This window comes from Eptatretus burgeri, chromosome 7, assembly GCF_056783735.1.
Source record: "Eptatretus burgeri isolate ZD-2024b chromosome 7, Ebu_testis_v1, whole genome shotgun sequence".
In the NCBI taxonomy this organism is placed as follows: domain Eukaryota; kingdom Metazoa; phylum Chordata; class Myxini; order Myxiniformes; family Myxinidae; genus Eptatretus; species Eptatretus burgeri.
Genome location: NC_140967.1, coordinates 110,883,674 through 110,907,837, shown reverse-complemented (window position 1 = coordinate 110,907,837; position 24,164 = coordinate 110,883,674). Strand labels below are relative to the sequence as shown.

At 45.1% G+C, this 24,164-nt stretch overlaps 1 protein-coding gene across 2 annotated transcripts in view; it reads right to left on the bottom strand.

Annotated features, from left to right (window-relative positions):
* The window catches only part of LRPPRC (leucine rich pentatricopeptide repeat containing), a 171,564-nt gene extending 150,035 nt beyond the window's left edge, over positions 1-21,529 (bottom strand). The window contains exons 1-8 of one of the 2 annotated variants that reach the window (XM_085890292.1): positions 21,315-21,529; positions 17,000-17,223; positions 13,546-13,668; positions 6,939-7,060; positions 6,763-6,821; positions 6,581-6,667; positions 5,783-5,909; positions 158-299 (exon numbers count right to left, since the gene is read on the bottom strand). In XM_085890292.1, the coding sequence (XP_085746418.1) occupies positions 158-299; positions 5,783-5,909; positions 6,581-6,667; positions 6,763-6,821; positions 6,939-7,060; positions 13,546-13,668; positions 17,000-17,223; positions 21,315-21,442 (1,012 nt within the window). In that variant the 5' untranslated portion in view covers positions 21,443-21,529. Of the gene's footprint in view, positions 1-157; positions 300-5,782; positions 5,910-6,580; positions 6,668-6,762; positions 6,822-6,938; positions 7,061-13,545; positions 13,669-16,999; positions 17,224-21,245 lie in introns of both variants that reach the window. The other variant, XM_085890290.1, reaches the window with a different exon arrangement.
* Positions 21,530-24,164: the final 2,635 nt, after the last annotated feature.

The following is a 24,164-nucleotide window of genomic DNA, read 5'->3' as shown; positions in this document are numbered from 1 at the left end:
TTACGTGGATTTGTAAGGTTGCCAATTGCTTTTGATTAAAACTGGAACGCACTCAACAACACAAACGCACATGACATACGTGGCCAAAAGAGATCAGTTCGACTGGACAATTCACAGAGTTAGCCACTCAAACTCGGTGGCACCGTCCGTTTCACACCTGATATATAGAGGTGCTTGTGCTGCAGCCGTCTGATGATGAAATCAATGTGCTGATCATGCCCGAATTTTGCCAGAGTGTAAACCACCTCCAGCAGATGACGGTTCAACAGGTTTACGTCCTGGTTTTCATTTTCAAAAAACTGCAGAAAGTATACATGAAAAGACAATAATCTCGAACGGACCCTTTTCACACACAAAATATCAGAAGAAAACAATTAAGCAATTTAACTACTTAACTAATCTAAGGGTACATGGTTAATACTTCCTTATTTTGCTCACAACTTATCAAGTTGAAGGCAAGCAGTCCCATCAGATCACTGAAGCAAAACAAAGCAGGGTCAAGTCATATTAGTATTTTGGGTGGTAGATGTACGTTGTGATTGTTGGTGGGGTTGTTGTGGTTGGTTTTGTGGTTGTTGACTGCAAAATGGTCACATGCTTACCAGGGCACGTTTTGGTTGCATGCTCACCAGTGCCCTATTTCCGGACAGAGATTTGTTTCTTTTTTGAGACAAATTTGACTGAAACTGCCGTCGTAATACAAGGCGATGATCACATCTCGAAACACTTAGTCCTTTGGAGATTTAAAATTATAGCTTTCCGATCAGCATTTCGATTGTGTACCTTAAAAGCTTAATCTGTGAACTTCCCAAAATGGATCACCACTAAGCGTATGCAGTCGTCACACCCCACGTGGTGACGACCAAGTTTCCATCGCACTACAACTCATTCTCAACACCAATTGACTCTTCTGACCTTGTTTTTGCAGGATTGAAATTTCCTCTGGCTGAGGTTCGTGATTTATAGCACCAGTCTCGATGTTTGTTTCGGCTTCATGAGAGGAACTGCAATCGCTTCTCTTGCAAAAGGATTGTTCTACCTGTATTCTCAGCATCAAAAATCTACTCTGCCTGGAAGAACTTTCGCAAAAGCCTGCTCGCTCTCTCTCCCTTTCTCTTTCTTGTGCAAAAGTTTTGTCGTTTGCAGCCATCATGTCCATCCTCTCAGCACTGGTTCACCAAATCTTGTAGCAAGACAGGAGCTATAAAGCAGCTTGCTTTCTCATAATTGCTTGGAACATGCCATTCCATCCTTCCTCGGAAAATAGGAATTCTCAGCCTTTAACCATATTTGTCTGGAGCTCACTGGAGTACCATTCTCCTGTACAGAGTGGTCTCCCCTCCCTCCACTTCGCATCTGTCACTCTGGGATGCTGTCAAATCCAAAGCTCGTGTGGTGATTATTCGTTTTAGTGTGCTGGTTATGATGATGATGTTTAAATCAGAAGAAGAGAAGTCTCAACTTGCATTTAAAACGCAATGACGTATTGTAAATGAAGCCTGTTTGATAATTAATCCTCCATTTTCTTCTTCCCCAACCGCTGGAAAGACGAGTCCCTTGGCGCCGAAGCTTTAAACGGCGTCAAAAATAGCAGGCAGAAAGGGAAGACCCCGGTCATTTTGGTCGTGGGCGTTTAAACAAACAAGCGAAATCCCTCGATGATGTAGAAACAGAAGTCACGATTAAATATGGACATTATGAATGACTCGTGAATGGGGAAAAGGGCTTGCAAGGAAAATGCGGGAGCGTGCTTCCTGGTGTCACAATGACTCATCTTCTTAATGGCCACGGTGCGGTGTCCTCAACGTCCATTGGCTCTCTGGAAAACCTCCACTCCCTGGCAGCCTGTGTTCACATGTTTGCGTCATCACAAATATCAGCAAAAGTGCAAAGAAAAATTAATGAGTCACGACATGAGCATCATCGGTGTGTCACACAAAATAGTAAAGTACACTGCGTGCTGCTTTCATTGTCGACATGTTTGCGGCTTCATAGTTTTCTCCCACCTTCGTTGAAGTAATTTTCCCCCCTTCCTCAAACCCTCCAAGTTGCATGCATTCTTTCAGCAACCACCTGCTTGTGAACCTCCCGAGATCCAGGCTTAGTGCTCACCTCCACTCCTTCATTAGTATTCTCTCACTTGTTGAACCTCCTTTCCACTGTCCTTCTGTCCTTTCAGTTGGTAGTTCACTACAATCTCAGGTCATCCTCTCTCTGCCTTTCCTTGATCTAACAACACCTAACCTTCCCCATCTATTCTCAGGTTGCTATGATTCCTTGCCTCTTCGTCTCTTTCATGCTTGGGTTTATTCATCCCCTTGTTGCATCCACGTTGTCCGACTGCCCCACTGTCAGTGTGTTTTTCTTTCTTTCTCTTCTCTGTCATTTCATGATTCCATGTATCTGCACTTTTTAATACAAAAAACAATCTTGTAGAGACCTGCAACTTGAGTAGGCTTATGGTGAGCTGATGCAAAAAAGTCATGTGAGTACTATGATGCTTCTTCTTCTTCTTTCGGCTCGCTCTCGTTAGGGGTCGCCACAGCGGATCAACCGTCTCCATTTCGCTCTATCCTCCACATCTTCCATTGACACTCCAACCACCCGCATGTCCGCCCTCTCCGTATCCATGAACCTCTTCTTTGGCCTTCCTCTTCTCTTCCTGCCTGGCGGCTCCATCTTCAACATCCTTCTCCCGATATACTCCGCTTCCCTCCTGTGCACATGTCCAAACCATCTCAATCTCGCCTCTCTCACTTTGTCTCCAAACCGTCCTACCTGCGCTGTCCCTCTAATATACTCATTTCTTATCCTATCCATCCTCGTCACTCCCAACGAGAATCGCAGCATCTTTAACTCTGCCACCTCCAGCTCCGCTTCCTGTCTTTTTGTTAGTGCCACCGCCTCCAAACCATACAACATAGCTGGTCTCACTACCGTCTTGTATACTTTCTCCTTCACTCTTGCAGCTACCCTTCTGTCACAAATCACTCTTGTAACTCTTCTCCACCCACTCCATCCTGCCTGCACTCTCTTTTTCACTTCTTTCCCACACTCTCCGTTACTTTGGACAGTTGATCCCAAGTATTTAAACCTCGCCACCTTCCCCACCTCAACTCCTTGCAACCGCACCATACCACCACCCTCCCTCTCATTTACGCACATGTACTCCGTCTTACTCCGACTGACTATCATTCCCCTTCTCTCCAGTGCATACCTCCACCTCTCGAGGTTCGCCTCAGCCTACTCCCTACTCTCCCGACAGATCATGATGTCATCCGCGAACATCATAGTCCATGGAGACTCCAGTCTGATCTCATCCGTCAACCTGTCCATCACCATTGCAAACAGGAAAGGGCTCAGAGTCGATCCTTGGTGCAATCCCACTTTTACCTTAAACCGGTCCGTCATTCCTACCGCACACCTCACCGCTGTCACACTGTCCTCAAACATATCCTGCATGATCCTCACATACTTCTCCACCACTCCCGACTTCCTCATACAATGCCACAACTCCTCTCTTGGCACCCTATCATAAGCTTTCTCTAAATCCACAAACACACAATGTAACGCCTTCTGGCCTTCCCTATACTTCTCCATCAACATTCTCAAAGCAAACATCACATCAGTGGTGCTCTTTCCTGGCATAAACCCATATTGCTGCTCACAAATCGTCACCTCTCTTCTCAACCGAGCTTCCACTACTCTTTCCCACAACTTCATGGTGTGGCTGAACAACTTTATCCCTCTGTAATTTCCACAGCTCTGCACATCACCCTTGTTCTTGAATCACCCTTATTTTTGAACCAGTACACTTAATCTCCACTCCTCCAGCATCCCCTCACTTTCCAAGACTTTATAAAACAATCTGGTTAACAACCCCACTGCCATCTCTCCTAAGCACTTCCATGCCTCCACTGGTATACCATCTGGGCCAACCACCTTTCCACTTTTCATCTTCTTCATAGCAGTCCTCACTTCATCCTTACTGATCCACCCCACTTCCAGATTCACGATCTCCACCTCTTCCAACTCTCTCTCTCCTCTCTCCTCTCTCTGTTCTCTCTCCTCTCTCTCATTTTCTTCATTCATCAGCTCCTCAAAGTATTCCATCCACCTTCTCAATACACTCTCCTCACTCATCAGCACATTCCCATTTACATCCTTTATCACCCGAACCTGCAGCACATCCTTCCCAGCTCGGTCCCTCTGTCTTGCCAATCGGTATAAATCCTTTTCCCCTTCTTTTGTATCCAACTTCTCATACAGCTCGTCATATGCCTTTTCCTTGGCCTTTGCCACCTCTCTCTTTGCCTTTCGCCGCCACTCCTTGTACTCCTGCCGACTTTCTTCATCTCTCTGACTATCCCACTTCCTTTTCGCCAACCCCTTCTTCCTTATACTTTCCTGTACTTCCTCATTCCAGCACCAAGTCTCCTTATCTTCCTTCCTCTGTCCAGATATCACACCAAGTACCTTCCCAGCTATCTCCCTCACCACTTCTGCTGTGGTTGCCCAATCATCCCACCCATCTTTACCACCATCTAACGCCTGTCTCACCTCCTCCCTAAATTTCAGGCAACAGTCTTCCTCCTTCAGCTTCCACGATCTATTCCTTGTTTCAGCCCTCACTCTCTTCCTCAACCTCACCTCCAAAGTCATCTTACAGACCACCAATAGATGCTGTCGAGCTACACTCTCCCCTGCCACCACCTTACAGTCACTAATCTCTTTCAGGTTGCATCTCCTGCTTAAGATGTAATCCACCTGTGTGCACTTTCCTCCACTCTTGGATGTCACCCTGTGTTCCTCCTTCTTCTTGAAATACGTATTTACCACTGCCATTTCCATTCTTTTTGCAAACTCTACCACCATTTGCCCTTCCACATTTCTCTTGTTGAGACCGTACCTACCCATCACCTCCTCATCCTCTTTATTCCCTTCCCCAACATGCCCATTGAAATCTGCTCCAATCACCACTCTTTCATCCTTGGATACACTCTCCACCACTTCCTCTAACTCACTCCAGAGATCTTCTTTACACTCCATCTCACACCACATATGTGGGGCATATGCACTGATGACATTCATCATCACCCCTTCAATTTCCAACTTCACACTAATCACTCGGTCAGACACTCTCCTCACCTCCAATACCCTCTTGACATAATCTCCCTTCAGGATTATCCCGACACCATTTCTCCTCCCATCCACACCATGGTAGAACAGTTTGAAACCACCTCCAATGCTCCGAGCCTTACTCCCCATCCACTTGGTCTCTTGTACACACAGTATGTCCACCTTTCTTCTCTCCATCATATCAGCCAACTCTCACCCTTTGCCAGTCATAGTCCCAACATTCAGAGTTCCAACTCTCAGCTCCACACTTCTACCCTTCCCCCTCTCCCACTACCTCCGGACTTACCTTCCCAGTCTCCTTCTCCTCCTTCGCCCAGCAGTAGCACAATTTCCACTGGTACCCTGCTGACCACCGGTACCGGTGGCGGTCATTGACCGATCCGGTATGGAAATTCGTTTTATTGTCCGTATAATGATTTGGCATAGGTTTTTATTCCGGATGCCCTTCCTGACGCAACCCTGGTCGCCTCTTACGACACACAGGGATATGGTACACCTATTCTAACCGGGGCATACGCCGAGTACTGTGATGCTTGTACTTTAGCATATTCTGAAACACTACAACATGATCCTTGTTAATCAAGACAGCACCATCTCTCAGATGTATAAGAGGATATACAAAAGAAATTAAACAGCAACAAACCTGCCGGATGCTCTCGAAATCACCCTTTTCAGCAAAGGCACAGAGCATGACCATATGTGTTTCCGCGCTCGGCTCAATCCCGACATCCTTCATCACTGAAAGGACGTTAATGGCACTCGCCATATCACTGCACACGTGCATGCACAATTGTGAGAACGTTAAAGAACTTTGAATAAAAGTTCCACGAGATAAAATTTAAAATATGACTGCAACTCCAGATTTCAATATTGTGTTTATCAATAGGAATATGAACATCTCATCCCAAAACCAATGAGACAGCAGTTAAACCGTCTTACACATTTTACATAGTCGAAGAACAAGGTAGGGAAGGTTTTACATGATCTTTTCTTGTGACCATCCCTGCAGTGTTTGCATCCTTTTGTATTTTTAAACAAGTTTTTATTACTTGTCTAATGAGGCCCAGATTCAATCTCGTAGCCACACGCTGAACCGTCTCTATGGCATTTTGTCCTGTCCTTCCCCAGAAGCTGCAACCAAAACTGCACACAATGTTGTAGATGGGGCCTCACTAAATTCCAAGTGTTACAACTACCTCCTTTGATTTATAATTGATCCCCCTACAAATGCAATCTAAAACCCCATTTGCTTTACCTTTCGCTACCTGTGACTGTGATGTCTAATTACACCTTGTATCCATTACCACCACCAGATCCTTCTACTCACATGAACAAGTGAGAATCACGCATAACACAACATTTTAAAGTCGATCATTACCATCAGGTACGCATGAATACATAATGAGGAAACATGGTCGATGGAGATTTGAAGTTCACTTACCCAGCCCTGGTATGTCCAATGATGAGTGCAGAGAAAACATGTTCTGTAAGTGGCATGTCTTGAGCCTTCATGAACTCCAAAACTGTACTGTAAACAAAGCAATATAATGAAATCGTTTTACGAGCCCCACTATTGATGGCCAGATTGATTAACTTGTTATTTACTGGTCAATGACCACACACCTTGTGCCATCCATGTTTCCCTCATTGCAGTATCTCGCCAAGAGTCTTTGGTAAGTGACCTATGAATATAATAAACTCAAGTAAACAACATAATTCAACACAGATCATCCCCAAAGTAAATTATTTGGTTCCAGCGGAATAGAACTTCATGTTCAATAACGTTTAAAAGCACATACTCTGTTTGGAGCAACGCCATCTTTCTCCATCTGAGCTAGGAACTCAGTTGGGGAAAAGGTATGTTCATTCTGCAGGTAAACCTTCAGCAGGGAATTGTAATGGCTGTCGTCGTAAGATACTCCTGCCAAACGATCAAAAAATAAAAAAAAAGAGAGGAAACAAACAGTTATTGAGGTAGTTATTACAGGAGCATATACCTACATCCGAAATATGAAGTACCTGCAATGGATCAATGACAATTGTCAAAACTTACAACCTCATGGAAAATCAACTTGTGAGAAACAAAATCAAGAAAAGGAAGTGAAGGGGAGGAAGCAGAGGATAAGTGAGTGCAGGAGAGGAAAACAAAGGCAATAATGTTGGGAGATAGGAGTTCCAGGAAGTAAATGGGGAAGGAAGAGGCTCCCCAAATTCCATCATAAACAATCACACGCATAATCATATCTCTTAGCTATTTCGGTGTTAACAGCAGAAACATTATGGGGATCAAGGAAGCAGCAGCTCTTACATATGGGACCAGTACATAATGAAACAGAAGACCAAGAAGGAACCCAAAGAAGTAAGGAGCAAAGTTGGAGTCAGCAGGAGGAACGGGAGTAGGACATGGGTGGCAGCCGCTACTCCCCTACCCCCAAACCCATCCAAGCGCAATCAAGTGAGACTTACAGAAAAATTACTGCAAGAATTAGAATGAATAAAGACAATTATTTTTTAAAATAATAATAATTTTAAAAATTATAAAGAAATGTGAAATGAACAAAGAACAAAGAAGTAGGACCTGGTGAATGGTCAGGAAGGCAAAGCCTTCCAGATGTAGATGTGAAGTTCGGTGAAATGAATGGTAAAAATCTAGTTGGTATCATAGATGATAAGTAAACCGAGATATTAAGCGAAAAGTGTGGACATGTTCCAGGAATTATGGGCCAAATGGTGTGTGTGTGTGTGTGTGTGTGTGTGCGTGTGCGTGTGCGCGTGTGCGTGTGCGTGTGCGTGTGCGTGTGCGTGTGCGTGTGCGTGTGCGTGTGCGTGTGCGTGTGCGTGTGCGTCGTCACGTCCATATAACTCAAGATGGGTTTAAGTTCTGAAGCAACCACGACAGCCAGTCGTCAAATTTCTGGCCGGCTCTCACGTCCAGGACCATGTTACCGCACAGATAAAGTTCCCAGTACGAGTATCATATCGTGCCGGCAGTCACGTAACAGATCTTATAACTTGGCTGAGCGGATCCAAGTCACGTGACCGTGATCTTATCTGCAAGCCAATCTCAAGATCAATTGGATCACCTCAGCTGCCATATGCCACTCATGCATGTGGCACGTCAGCTATAAAGAGTGAACTTAAATTACAACGGGACACAGATGCCTTGGGGAAAGAAAAGAAAAAAGGAAGACAGAGAGAAAGGTAAGCTGTGGAAAAGGTGACATGGCCTCTTAGATTATGGCAACCTCCACTGCTCGCGAAGGGATGGGCTGTTCTCTCCTCTCCTCAAATGGTATGCAGTACGGCTTCTCAGAATCGCAGGGAGATGACGGCAGACACAGCAAGGCAGTCAAGCAAGTGAACGAGCAGCCAGCAACAAAACGCCATGTCTCTCCAAAGTGGGTCTTCCAAAACTCGTGCTTGCCAGAGTGCGACTCAACTCTCAAAGTGAGACTCCCCAGTGTGTGACTCCAGAGATTGGTCGGTGTGCACATGCAGGCAAATGCACACACACGTAGACACACAAACCCCGAAAGTACCGTACATGCTCACTGGCCTTTTACTGCCCTCTGTCCACCAATTTCCACCTTGCGCCCCCCACCTCCAATGTCATTGGGGGATTCCCCAGAGTAGTCTCACCCTTCGTGATTGGTCACGCATGGTGAGCCTTGTATCTCCTCTGAATTATTATTATTTTTTTTTTTTACAAGGCCTCCACCCATGGAAGAGCTGTGACAGAACAAATCAGGCCAAAACACAACAAAGAGAACGCCAAGAGAAAGTGGAAACACCAACATCAAAGAGGTGGGAGAAAGTCAATGAAGACAGACAAACAAGGGATGCAGGTAACGAGGGGTAGGAGAGAACACAAAGGGTGTGCAGTATGGACACAAGCAAAATTTTGGAGGGGCGGGGGGTGTTTAACGGGGAGAAAATATCATAATTTTGGATGAGAGATGACGAGATGGTGGGGAGCACCTGTCTTCTTGAAGACATGGGGGGCGTGCTGCTGGTGCTGCTGCTGCTGCTGCAGGCGCGGCGAGGACAGGCTTTAAAGATAAAGTTATCCTCTATGGTATGCAGCCGCAGCCTGGCCAGCCGTTCATCAACAACAATTTAATTGAAGTGCTTGCTTGAGTGCTTTAGCCACCTGCTGAGCACCCGACAGTCGATAGTGGTACAGTTCGTGTCCCGATCGGGATGTACAGTCGGCAGTTGCTACAAGATGGAGGGACATGATTCACAAAGGCTTTATGTTTCTCTTTGCGAGTTTCAAAGTAAAATATATTTCATAACATCCGATTTCCGAGCTGTTTGCCGTATGAACGCGTTTTCTAAATTACAGAACCAATTTTTCTCCACTCGTTATAAGACGAATGGCAGCTGTTTACAAAGATTAATGTTTATGCACATATCCCTGAAATGTCTGCAATGTAACGTTGGTTTGATAATTTGTTTATTAAAATTCCCCCAAAACAAGGGTAAAAGCCTTGGTTTTGAGTTGTATATAGTACGTATGTATATAGTGGGTTGAATATAGTACAAACTGTAGTCGGTAATCACACTGACTGCAATCTGCCGATTCCTAAAGAATTCACAATATGGGCCAAGAAGTAATACAGTGTGTGTGTGTGTGTGTGTGTGTGTGTGTGTGTGTGTGTGTGTGTGTGTGTGTGTGTGTGTGTGTGTGTGTGTGTGTGTGTGTGTGTGTGTGTGTGTGTGTGTGTGTGTGTGTGTGTGTGTGTGTGTGTGTGTGTGTGTGTGTGTGTGTGTGTGTGTGTGTGTGTGTGTGTTTTCAAAAAGTGTAGCATTCTCCAACTTCTGTCTCTCACAGAGCCCGGACGTGCCCGGGAGGAAGCAACGATGGGGGTTGGGTGAAGGAAGCAACGAGGGGGTCGGGTGAAGGAAGCAACGAGGGGGGTCGGGTGAAGGAAGCAACGAGGGGGTCGGGTGAAGGAAGCAACGAGGGGGTCGGGTGAAGGAAGCAACGAGGGGGTCGGGTGAAGGAAGCAACGAGGGGGTCGGGTGAAGGAAGCAACGAGGGGTCGGGTGAAGGAAGCAACGAGGGGTCGGGTGAAGGAAGCAACGAGGGGTCGGGTGAAGGAAGCAACGAGGGGGTCGGGTGAAGGAAGCAACGAGGGGGTCGGGTGAAGGAAGCAACGAGGGGGTCGGGTGAAGGAAGCAACGAGGGGGTCGGGTGAAGGAAGCATCGAGGGGGGGTCAGGTGAAGGAAGCAACGAAGGGGCAGGGAGCGAAGGAAGCAACGAAGGGGCAGGGAGCGAAGGAAGCAACGAAGGGGGCAGGGAGCGAAGGAAGCAACGAAGGGGGCAGGGAGCGAAGGAAGCAACGAAGGGGGGCAGGGAGCGAAGGAAGCAACGAAGGGGGGCAGGGAGCGAAGGAAGCAACGAAGGGGGGCAGGGAGCGAAGGAAGCAACGAAGGGGGGCAGGGAGCGAAGGAAGCAACGAAGGGGGCAGGGAGCGAAGGAAGCAACGAATGGGGGGCAGGGAGCGAAGGAAGCAACGAATGGGGGGCAGGGAGCGAAGGAAGCAACGAAGGGGGGCAGGGAGCGAAGGAAGCAACGAAGGGGGGGCAGGGAGCGAAGGAAGCAACGAAGGGGGGCAGGGAGCGAAGGAACGCGAAGGGGGCAGGGAGCGAAGGAAGCAACGAAGGGGGCAGGGAGCAAAGGAAGCAACGAAGGGGGCAGGGAGCGAAGGAAGCAACGAAGGGGGCAGGGAGCGAAGGAAGCAACGAAGGGGGGCAGGGAGCGAAGGAAGCAACGAAGGGGGCAGGGAGCGAAGGAAGCAACGAAGGGGGCAGGGAGCGAAGGAAGCAACGAAGGGGGCAGGGAGCGAAGGAAGCAACGAAGGGGGCAGGGAGCGAAGGAAGCAACGAAGGGGGCAGGGAGCGAAGGAAGCAACGAAGGGGGCAGGGAGCGAAGGAAGCAACGAAGGGGGCAGGGAGCGAAGGAAGCAACGAAGGGGGCAGGGAGCGAAGGAAGCAACGAAGGGGGGCAGGGAGCGAAGGAAGCAACGAAGGGGGGCAGGGAGCGAAGGAAGCAACGAAGGGGGGCAGGGAGCGAAGGAAGCAACGAAGGGGGGCAGGGAGCGAAGGAAGCAACGAAGGGGGCAGGGAGCGAAGGAAGCAACGAAGGGGGCAGGGAGCGAAGGAAGCAACGAAGGGGGCAGGGAGCGAAGGAAGCAACGAAGGGGGCAGGGAGCGAAGGAAGCAACGAAGGGGGCAGGGAGCGAAGGAAGCAACGAAGGGGGGCAGGGAGCGAAGGAAGCAACGAAGGGGGCAGGGAGCGAAGGAAGCAACGAAGGGGGCAGGGAGCGAAGGAAGCAACGAAGGGGGCAGGGAGCGAAGGAAGCAACGAAGGGGGGCAGGGAGCGAAGGAAGCAACGAAGGGGGCAGGGAGCGAAGGAAGCAACGAAGGGGGCAGGGAGCGAAGGAAGCAACGAAGGGGGCAGGGAGCGAAGGAAGCAACGAAGGGGGGCAGGGAGCGAAGGAAGCAACGAAGGGGGCAGGGAGCGAAGGAAGCAACGAGGGGGCAGGGAGCGAAGGAAGCAACGAGGGGGCAGGGAGCGAAGGAAGCAACGAGGGGGCAGGGAGCGAAGGAAGCAACGAGGGGGGCAGGGCGCGAAGGAAGCAACGAGGGGGGCAGGGAACGAAGGAAGCAACGAGGGGGGCAGGGAACGAAGGAAGCAACGAGGGGGGCAGGGAGCGAAGGAAGCAACGAGAAGGGCAGGGAGCACAGAAAGCAACAAGGGGGGCAGGGAGCGCAGGAAGCAAGGAGCGGCGCGGGGAGTGAATGAAGCAAATAGCGGCATGAGTAATCAGGAAACCCCTAGCAGGGGCGGTTTTTGGGGAGACTGCAGTGGATGTAGTGTAACCTACATGTGAAGATGACGTGGGGGAGGGTACCGACGTGAGCTAGTTTGTCACCGTAGTCCCACACACAGAACAAAAATAGTTGGACTTTGTGATTCCAATGGCAGGGAGTTGAAGACACACATCAGGATTGGGATTTGGTGATGATTGAAGACATGAAGAAAGACAGCACTATATGAACACCATGGTGGACGAGGCAATAGCACACGAGTCATCCAGGGATGGAAAGAAGGGGAGAAAGGTGTTTGGAAGCAAGTATGTGGGAAGATGAAGATTTTTAAATTGCCGTTCAAAAAGGTTTAAATTGATGGAGAGGGGATGAAGAATAAAAATGGAGAAAAGCGGAGGGGAAAAAAGTCTTTTTTAACAGAAGATATAAGGAAGGAATTAAAGCAAGGATGGTGAATAATGGGACAGATGGGATGGAGACAAGTAGGTATGGGAAACAGTTGGAAAAAAAAAAAAAACATGGTTAGGCCCAAAACTATCCAAGGCTGGGATGCAGGATCGAAGTAAATAGAATGAACACAAAGGAAAAAAAAGAAAAAAACAGGAGTGAGCACTCAATACAAACAATCGACACGGCGAACATAAAATCTACACCAAGCACGAATCCAGAACAATTACTTCGCTTTTTCGAAGCAGATCACTCAGAAGATCAGGAGAAGCAACCATGACTTGGAAATGGTAAAAAGAAAGATGAAAAAAGAAGAAGAAGAAGAAGAAAAAAAAAAAAAGAGACCAGGTCCACGAGAGAGCTTGTTCATAATTTGCACAAAGAAACTTGGTTGGAGTCCCGGGAGCTTTGGGTCAGTTTACTGACTACGGGATTTCGTAGCACAGCGGACGGTGCAAGGTTTACAAAGCCACTGCCCTGCACACAAAAGGCACACCTGCACTTTCTTCATTCACCTTATAAGTGCTGCACTTTGTTCCTTGCATCCGTGCCACCTCCTGTTCCAGCCACATGGGGCCTGTTTCCATTTCCTCATTTTTTTGATCATGCATTTTTATTTAATTCTTCCATAATTTGCCTGGTGACACGTCAGTTCGTTTACAAAGTTCATGGATTGCATTTGCTCCATTACTGTCGATTGCTTTGTGTGGATAAAAAAAAAAACATGTTGAGCTCGTGCACTTGCGTCATCATCGCCTCTTTGCTCTGTGGTGCAATTTGCATACAAATTCAATTAAATCAAGTCGGAAACCAATTTGAGGTCTCCGCTCGACTCTTACAAGATTTCTGCACTCGAGGTGTGAGAACCCTGCCCACAAGGTACATGACGGTATCGTCAGGCTTTGGCACAGAGCAGTCATCTCAACATGAACCAACTACAAATCCAAAGAGTAGAAATCTGCTGATTGCAAGAAGTCTGGAATGTTTGTTCTTCAAATCAAGCAACCACCAACAATGACAAAATGTCAATAAGATTGTGAGCAAGTACACACCTGTGAAGGATTACACATACAATCACATATGCTGGATTATTCATGCAAACAAAGGACACAAAACTGACCAAGATCCCCAAATTGTTTCCAAATGGCTTGTGCAAACTTTGTGCGTTCTGCAGGCAGTGTTTCGGCCATGAGGTTTCCACAACTACGCAGTAGAAGCAGCAGATGGTTTTGCCCAGGGAAATCTAAAAGCCAAGAACACAGCACACCCCCACATAATCATCAGCTTATTATCAATGTAAAAATGGGAAGGAGGTGGGGGAGATTAAATAAATAAATAAATAAATAAATAATAATTAAGCTTCATTTTAAATTTATCTTCAAAATGAAATAACACCAAACCACCCATACTACTCTTAGCATTGCATGAGCAAGAAAAATGTATACACACAGTGGGGTACAAAAGTAAGAGTACAATTGGAAAATTTAATTGAGAAGTCTTCACAAAATAAACCAGAAAGCATCTCAAAACACAAAGCCCGTCCACATCTGCTTTGTACTCAAACTAAACTTGAGGAAAACAACAGTTGTAAATAATTGTACATTTTATTCATTCGTGTTCTCCACAATCTCATAATGAAAGGCTTGTTGAACATTTGATGACAAAAGCTCAATTGGTAAAAATGGTACAGCCTATACACACACACACACACACACACACACACACACACACACACACACACACACACACACACACACACACACACACACACACACACACACACACACACACACACACACACACACACACACACACACACACACACACAACAGTAAACAAGGATTTTGATTAAAACATTCATGGCTGGTCTACCGCTTCATCAATGACGTCATCCTTACAAACCCTTGTTCCTCAATGGGAGTAGAATGAGTTGGGCAAAGTTTCAATTTTATCCAATCAGCAGTTTGAGATATGTTCTCATTTTTTGCATTTAATTACAAAAATGGCTGCCATTCCACATGACCTATTACGTCACAATTATCATTAAAATATGCTCCATTCGGGGGGTGGGGGGAGGGGGAGTCGCTCCTACCCTGAAAATTTTGTATTGGACAAATGGTTGTGCTGAGTATTTAAAGATAAAAAAAAATTACAGCAAAAAAGGTCAAATAACAAAAGTAGGGGCAATACCCCTTGGCGCTCAACTGGTAGTGGATGGATAAGAAAACCAGGAAACCACTGATGGGCGTGGATAACCTACTAAATATTTAATGGAGAAGAAAGCAAATACCTATAGATTGTTTTATTAATGCAGTGAAGAAACTTTGCTACATCATGGATGTAGCATCATGGATGTGGTCATGTTCCATCAGAATTGCACGTTTAGTTTTTTGAGAAGAAAGCAAATACTTCTTTTGGGCGGCAATCACACGTAGACACCCTTCGGGCCCAATATTTTTCGATGCCATGAACAAACTTTGGTATACACTGGGTGATGAAGGTTGTGGTGAAGTTTCATCAAAATTCTGTGTGTAGTTCGAGACGTTGCAAGTGTTTGTGGACAGACGGACGGACGGGCCATCCCGTAAGCTCCCTGGAACTACATTCAAGGTGAGCTAATAATTAAAACTGCGAGCAGTGATGCAGGGGCCAAAGTGTCCCTTGTCCAATACAAAGCAATTTCAAACCACGTCATCGTTAACAACATATTATATTCCCCAGAGGTGCATGATGTGTGCCTAATTTCTCATCAATCGGTTGAACGCATTTGAAAAAGAAGCATTTTTAAAAGGTGTTCACCTTTAATCCAACATGGCGGCCAAACCACATGACCGTCATAATTTTCACACGTTACATCACATGGCAAGTTGATCATGTGTGCCAAGTTTCGCATCAAATCGGTGAAACAGTTTTAAAGAACTCTGGACAATCTGATATTGTATGCTCAAGTGAACTGGCCATTGGTGCTGCTCTTGGAAAAGCTCTCGCTTTGTATGAAGAAAGTGAGGTGGATAAGCTGCACCAAACATCAACTGATGTACCCACTGTAGGTGAGATTGAGATACTACACTCGGCTGTTGGCATTCTCAGAAAGCACACGGCCTACTTCCAAGACACTGCCACAATGGATGAACAACTAAGCAAAGTAGATGCAGAATCATGGGCCAACTTCATCCTTAATATGGTGTATGACTGTCAACTGGTGTGTCAACAAGGACTTCATGGATGGGTGCAACTGTGGTGAGAGTGGTGGACACACACAAAAAAGAAACTTGAAGATCACTGCCTTGTGCCATAGCAGATGACATCACATCGCAACTCCTGACATCTGGATTACGAGTACATACCATTTGACAATCTAGCAGAGGCTCAACAGCTCGGAAACTCACAAGAGGAGGCAGACACAAGGATTCTCCTTCATGCCACAGCCCTTTCTCAGAGCCACTCAAGGATAATTGCATGTTCTGATGACACTGACGTTATGGTACTTCTATTGTTCTACTGCAGTAAAGGGTCTCTTGGTCAATGTGTGTACATGCACTGTGAGCATGCTGGAAAATTCTGCAACAGTTAAGGTTTTGTACCGGTCAGCGGTGCAGCAACCATGCTTGGAAAAACAGAGTGCCGGTGCGCTTGCCTGCTGCACATGCACTCACCGGCTGTGATACCACATCTGCTCTGTACAAAATATGAAAACGTACTGCATACACAAAGCTGGTGCAGAATCAGCACAACCTGGGTACTCTTACAAATATTGGTATGTCGGAGACTTGGAGACTTTGAGACTTTTGTGCAGCTCGAGAATACGTTTTGGTGTTGTATGGGTCCAAAACAAAATTATGTTCATCAATGGATGAATTGAGGGACAGGTATGCATGCACATCAGATAAGGCATGTTGTGCGGACACCTTCCACCAGCATGTACTACGAGCCAATTACCAAGTGGCACTATGGGTTCACAAGCAATTAGTTAAATGTAAACCCCTTCTGTGGGAGCCCACAGGGAACAGCTCGAAGATCAGGAAGCGTCTGGAGCCAGCTATATTCCTGAAGGAAGGAGCTCCTGTTGAACTGAGAGATTTTACCCATCTTTACTGCACAGACGATGAAACTAACAGCAAACTGAAACCTTTACTAACAGCTAACTGAAACCTGAGAAGGCAGTGCCACTGTGTTTCTTCAGGCCTCCCGTGCACAAAGTTTTGTTCTAATCATGCTCAGAGGACTGTGCCAACTGTGCAAGTGATTTGTTTGTCAAAGAGAGTGATGATTCAGATGATGAAATCGATGACAACTGAAAGATTCGCCACACTGATTGAATGGGTGTAGAAGATGTTTGGGATGTACAAGGGTCATAATCCCACCACATTTATATAAATAGCAGCACCTTCTCTTTCTGAGGTTGAGACTTCCAGCCAACCCCTTTCATCAATTTGCACAATCGCAAATGGCGACTGCCCATCCACATTCATCTACTTGGTATTAGTAGCACTGAAAAGGTAAATCATTTTTATCATGAGAAATACATATTTTGTATTCAAATACATGTGGAAGAAGTGCAAAGGGGATCCCACCTAAACGGACAATGTCACGCAGCACGTCGTTCAGCAGCTGGTAACGTATGCGACCCGTACGCTTCACAGCTATGTCCAGCTGTTTCAGAGCTTGGTCTAATGACCGAGTTTGTTGAGCTGTCACCACAGGGCTGGTGACTGTATTACTGATGGTTGCATGCTCATCTTTCCAGGCAGGAATGTTTGCCATGGTACTAAGCACTTGATGTGTCACACCAAACGACCTGCAGACCAAACAAAACACATAAATAATTTACTTTCAGACTTGAAAGACAGCAGCAAACAACAAAATGCTTTTTGCAAAAAAAAGAACAAAAAAAAAAAAACGAAAGTGATATTGGACAAAACCTCTAAATGATCAAGAAACGGTGATATTGGACAAAACCTGTAAATTATCAAGAAACGGTGATATTGGACAAAACGTTTAAATAATCGAGAAACGGTGATATTGGACAAAACCTGTAAATTATCAAGAAACGGTGATATTGGACAAAACGTTTAAATAATCGAGAAACGGTGATATTGGACAAAACCTGTAAATTATCAAGAAACGGTGATATTGGACAAAACGTTTATATAATCGAGAAACGGTGATATTGGACAAAACCTCGAAATGATCAAGAAATGGTGATATTGGACAAAAACTGTAAATCATCAAGAAACGGTGATATTGGACAAAACGTTTAAATAATCAAGAAACGGTGATATTGGACAAAACCTGTAAATAATCAAGAAACTATGATATTGGACAAAAACTGTTAATAATCAAGAAACTGTGATATTGGACAAAACCTACAAATGATCAAGAAACGGTGATATTGGACAAAACCTGTAAATGATCAAGAAACGGTGATATTGGACAAAACCTGTAAATTATCAAGAAACGGTGATATTGGACAAAAACTGTTAATAATCAAGAAACTGTGATATTGGACAAAACCTACAAATGATCAAGAAACGGTGATTCTGGACAAAAAAAAACTGTAAATAATCAAGTAACGGTGATATTGGACAAAAACTGTAAATGATGAAGAAACGGTGATATTGGACAAAACCTGTAAATGATGAAGAAACGGTGATATTGGACAAAACCTGTAAATGATGAAGAAACGGTGATATTGGACAAAACCTGTAAATGATGAAGAAACGGTGATATTGGACAAAACCTGTAAATGATGAAGAAACGGTGATTCTGGACAAAAACTGTAAATAATCAAGTCACGGTGATATTGGACAAAACCTGTAAATGATAAAGAAAAACGGTCATTCTGGACAAAAACTGTAAATAATCAAGTCACGGTGATATTGGACAAAACCTGTAAATGATGAAGAAACGGTGATATTGGACAAAACCTGTAAATAATCAAGTAACGGTGATATTGGACAAAACCTGTAAATGATGAAGAAACGGTGATATTGGACAAAACCTGTAAATGATGAAGAAACGGTGATATTGGACAAAACCTGTAAATAATCAAGTAACGGTGATACTGGACAAAAACTGTTAATAATCAAGAAACTGTGATATTGGACAAAACCTACAAATGATCAAGAAACGGTGATATTGGACAAAACCTACAAATGATCAAGAAACGGTGATATTGGACAAAACCTGTAAATGATCAAGAAACGGTGATTCTGGACAAAAACTGTAAATAATCAAGTAACGGTGATATTGGACAAAACCTGTAAATGATGAAGAAACGGTGATATTGGACAAAAAATTAAAATAAAAAGTTCTCCCAATTCAGGAAAGGATGTCTATCAAAATTATTTCACAGGAAATAGCATCACAATTGGGGCTTTCATCATCATTTTATAAAACAAAAACATAAAATGACATTTTAAAACAATAATATTGATTAGTTCATGATACAAGAAGGAAGAGAAAGGATCTCAAAATGCAAAGCCCATCCACATCCACTTTTTACTCAAACTGAACTTGTCTAAAACGACAGTTCAAAATCATTGTCGATTTTATTCATTTGTGTTCTCCACAATCTCACAATCAAGGTTTGTTGAAGATTTGACAGGAGCTCGTTTGGTGCAACGTTACGGCCTGGACGCACACACTGAATCTCCATGATAAAGAAGGATTTTGATGAAAACATTGATGGCTGCTCGACCACTTCACCGATGACGTCATCCTTACACTACTTTATCCCCCCTTGGGAAGAGAATGAGCTGTGCAAAGTTTCAAATTTTTCCGATCTCTCAATGGTGAAGAATCATTTTATAAACTAAAAAATTATTGGATCCGGATCTGGCTCTTCACGAAAAACAAATCGATTCGACACTGACACACAAACAGACACACACCCTTGGCGGTTAAGACAAATGGCCCAGACCCAATTGTCGTGGATGGGTGGTAAGCACCGACAAGCCCGGATAGCCGACCGGTTTTCCTTAAGAGGTGGACACGTTGATCCTCGGAGATTACAATGCAAGCGGGAGGGGTGGGGAGCCATGGCGGAGCGACAGAGGCACGATGAAGCACAGCACAGGGGGGTTGATACTCGAACCCCATGACAAACACGGACACATCAACTTAAAATAAACATGGGATTTAATGAAAATAGACATATTAACAAGGGACAATTATTCAGATATAATAATAATAATAATAATCGTGAGATAAATTAACCCGAAAGTTGAGGGGCCTCCACACACAGATGTAAATACGGACAAGAAGAAACAAAGGAAAAGCAAGTACTCCCTTTATTCTGGCACTAAGCTTGTCCAGAGATGGTCTTTCAGGAACTTGGAATCGAGACTTTTCGCCCTGCAGGTGTAGACGAACACAAAATGGTGCCGAGCCACTCTCTCGCAGTGGGAAAGTTTGTCAGGCAATTTGTTAACGGTATTCAACACCAAGGCTCAGAGACACCATGCAGCTGCTTCGTGCGTCGATCGTCCTCACTGACCCGCTGCTTGAAATATATAAGGCTCCGGAGTCCGTCTCTCACGACCGAACCAACAGCCAATGGCCAGCGTCTGGTGTGGCTTTCTCACACCAAACCCGAGAAGGCTAAGCCTGGCGGTCTGTTCCGCGTGCCTGGCTCACTCGTTATCGTCGTGTTTACGATAAAAGCACACTTCTTTCATGGTTTGTAATCCAAAAACATAGGGAAAAGTCACAGGGAAAGCAATTACAAACAGGGGGAACTTATCCTTAATCCCAATCAAATCAACACCGCACTACCCCCCATGTGGTGACATGTCACACTTAAACTCACAGTCTCCCTAGTTAATTACATTGAGATGTCTCCTCCACGTCCACGAACTAAACAACTCTATTCAATCCAAACTTTCGCATTAAATTCCTCCATCTACCCCATAACCTCAATAATATCTATATATACGTGTGTGTGTGTGTGTGTGTGTGTGTGTGTGTGTGTGTGTGTGTGTGTGTGTGTGTGTGTGTGTGTGTGTGTGTGTGTGTGTGTGTGTGTGTGTGTGTGACCGCTGTTTCTCGCCAACTGCCGGTCCGATCTAATTGAAACTTGCCAGATATATTGCTGGGGACCTGAGGATGTGCCTTTTCAAGGTTTGATATTAATCGGACAAGTGCTTCCCAAGTTATGGCTATTTATTTACCAAACCAATGACAAGACACGTTGTTGCGTGGGCGTGGCCGATGGGGAAGGGAAGCTCAGCCTTTATATAAAATGTACAAACATCAATAAAAATAATAATTGCTGTCGATCCAACTCTACTCCTACACCTCCAACATGACAGCAGTTAGAGACGAGGTTGGAGGAGACTCCCCTTCTGCAAAATGAAGGTGGAGTAAACAGCGCTGATGGATGTGTCTACCATAAATGGATGAATTGTGTGTGTGTGTGTGTGTGTGTGTGTCCGTGTGTCCGTGTGTCCGTGTGTCCGTGTGTCCGTGTGTCCGTGTGTCCGTGTGTGTGTGTGTGTCGCCTTTGTGTATTAAATATTGTACACCATGATGATGGAATCTAAAGTCAAACCTCTCCACCGATTAACGAGGTAACCCAACGAATCTGAATGTTCCAAAGAGCACGTGGGGGTGGAACATGTGGGGGTGGAACATGTGGGGGTGGAACATGTGGGGGTGGAACATGTGGGGGTGGAACATGTGGGGGTGGAACATGTGGGGGTGGAACATGTGGGGGTGGAACATGTGGGGGTGGAACATGTGGGACGAACGACAAGACACGAAAAGAAGACGTAAACAACAGCTCCACCGACGGAAGGAGTTCCAGCACAAAGAACCGACCTGCCCGTCATGTCACCCTCCGTTGGGCCTTGTTCAATGACCCGAGCCGACGTGACCCCCAACACGTACCTCGCCCGGAGCATCGCAGGCCCCGACACGCTCTGCCTCGCCGCAGCCTTCCACCGACACAACGTGCGTGTCCGCGCTAACAAACACACCAAGCTCGTCGCCGACCGCCGACCCAACGAAGCCGCCATGGTGTGTGCGCGGGTTTAACCCCTACGATTCGACAACTCCTATGATTAGACCTACTTCGGGTTAAAAATTTTTTTTTTTTAACTTTTCTTCGCGGTATTTTTTTATCCTGATGAAAATTAAACATAATCCGTCACAAATCTTTTAAAATACATTTATAATGAAATGAGTGACTGATGCGCTTGATAATAATAATTGTGTGACGTCATTTCCTGTTCCGTTGTCCTTAATAAATTAGTTATTTGAACTCTCATTGACTCGTTATCCCGCCCCGCCCACGCTCCCCCAGTGAACACAAATAAAATACGTGTCATTTTAACTTGCAACATTCCATTTTGTAAATATCCGTTGGAATCCGTTTCACCCGGAATCGGGAAGGGGAAGGGGAAGGGGAAGGGGAAGGGGAAGGGGAAGGGGAAGGGGAAGGGGAAGGGGAAGGGGAAGGGGAAGGGGAACAGGAACAGGAACAGTCACGTCACGTGCGGCTTATTAAAACGGTTTTAATAGTGAACGCAGTGAGCTTCATACTTAACGCGTGCACGTGAGAGGATAGGCAACAACAAAAAAACAACAACACAATACCCCTGGCTATTTGGAATCCGTGTCGTTAGCTATGACCTTTTGCTTCCGGTTGTTGTTAAACGCTGAGCGGTGTATAAACACGAGTGGGTTTTATTCCTATCTTGTGAATAATATAGAATAGGCAAAGCTTAGATGCGAACGTAGAATTCTTCTTACATTCGCTTCTTAAATATATCAAATTAAAGTCTTTTTCCTTTGAAAAAAATATATTACCTTAACATTACCTTCACAACAACAACTACACCGCCGAGAACAGGATCTCATCTGAAAAAAAAAAATTCCTCAACATCACCTTCACAACGACAACTACACCGCCTAGAACAGGATCTCATCTGAAAAAATAAATATTACCTCAACATTACCTTCACAACGACAACTACACCGCCTAGAACAGGATTTCATCTTAAAAAATAAATATTACCTTAACATTACCTTCACAACAACAACTACACCGCCGAGAACAGGATCTCATCTGAAAAAAAAAAAATTCCTCAAAAACACCTTCATAACGACAACTACACCACCTAGAACAGGATCTAATCTGAAAAAAAAATATTACCTCAACATTACCTTCACAACGACAACTACACCGCCTAGAACAGGATTTCATCTGAAAAAATAAATATTACCTTAACATTACCTTCACAACAACAACTACACAGCCTAGAACAGGATCTCATCTAAAAAAGATAATATTACCTCAACATTACCTTCACAACGACAACTACACCGCCTAGAACAGGATCTCATCTGAAAAAATGAATACAAGATTGAACGTAGAATTCTTCTTACATTCACTTCTGACTTTACCTATAATTTGTTCACAACTGTATACGCAATTTCCGGTTACTTCGGCCTGGATTCGGGATCAGCGATCAAATAATGTAAATCACGATTAAAAATTATTTTTGATGATGTGGGAGATATCTTTATTAAAATCAGTGGAGGAAATATACACCATGTCTGATATTTGGGTCTTTCATGTCTCCGACGATGCCTTTATCTCCCGGCATGCATCATTCCCCATGACAAAAACCGGAAACAAAAAAAAAAAAAACAGAAACAAAACAAAAACGGAAGCAAAAGGGTCATAGGCAACGACACGGATTCACAATTGGCAGGGTATTGTGTTGTTTTTGTTGTTTTCTATTCTCTCATGTGCACGCATTAAGTAATATTCCCAAGAAAGAAATAAAACCCAATCGTGTTTATACACCGCACAGCGTTTAACAACAACCGGAAGCAAAAGGTCATAGCCAACGACACGGAATCCAAATAGCCAGGGGTATTGTGTTGTTGTTGTTGTTGTTGTTGTTGTTGTTGTTTCCTATTCTCTCAGGTGCACGAGTTAAGTATGAAACTCACTGCGTTCGCTTATTACTTAACGCGTGCACATGAGAGAATAGGAAACAACAAAAACAACACAATACCCTAGCAATTGTGAATCCGTGTCGTTGGCTATGACCCTTTTGCTTCCGTTTTTTTTTTTTTTGCTTCCGGTTTTTTTTGTTTCCGGTTTTTTTCATGGGTGTGATGAAATAAAGGATGAAGTGACGCGCGATCACGTGTCGCGCGGCTCGCACACGCGACAGATAAAACCGAGATGCCGCGCGGTCGGTGGGATTGTCCCTGGGGCAATGTCATTTACGGCGGTGGTTCACTTGGTGCTCGTTGAATGGCGAGAATTGAGAGTATACCAGACTCCGTGCTTATGCTGGCTAATTGCTGATATATTTTGCGGTGATCGACTGCACATGTATTCCTTACTGCACATGTATTTCTTTTGTGTCTGTAGAGACGGCTTCAATCAAGTGAAATAAAGCCTTACACTCCGAAGGTTTTTCCCTCGCATTTACTTCAATTTATTTCACTTGATCCCTTCGGCTGCCTCAACCGACTATGGACAAGATCTACAAGCCGGAGAGGTTCGATGCAGACCCCAACGCTACTGACTCGGAAATGAAGTGGTCCCATTGGTACCGCTCCTTCTCACACTATCTGACCATCATTGAAGAGGGAGCCGACAAACTGGCCGCACTTGTAAACCATGTCTCGCCAAGTGTATTCAGGCTCTTCTCGGAGTGTGACACCTATGACGCAGCGATCGACGTGCTGCGGGCGCTCTACGTGAAGCGCAAGAAC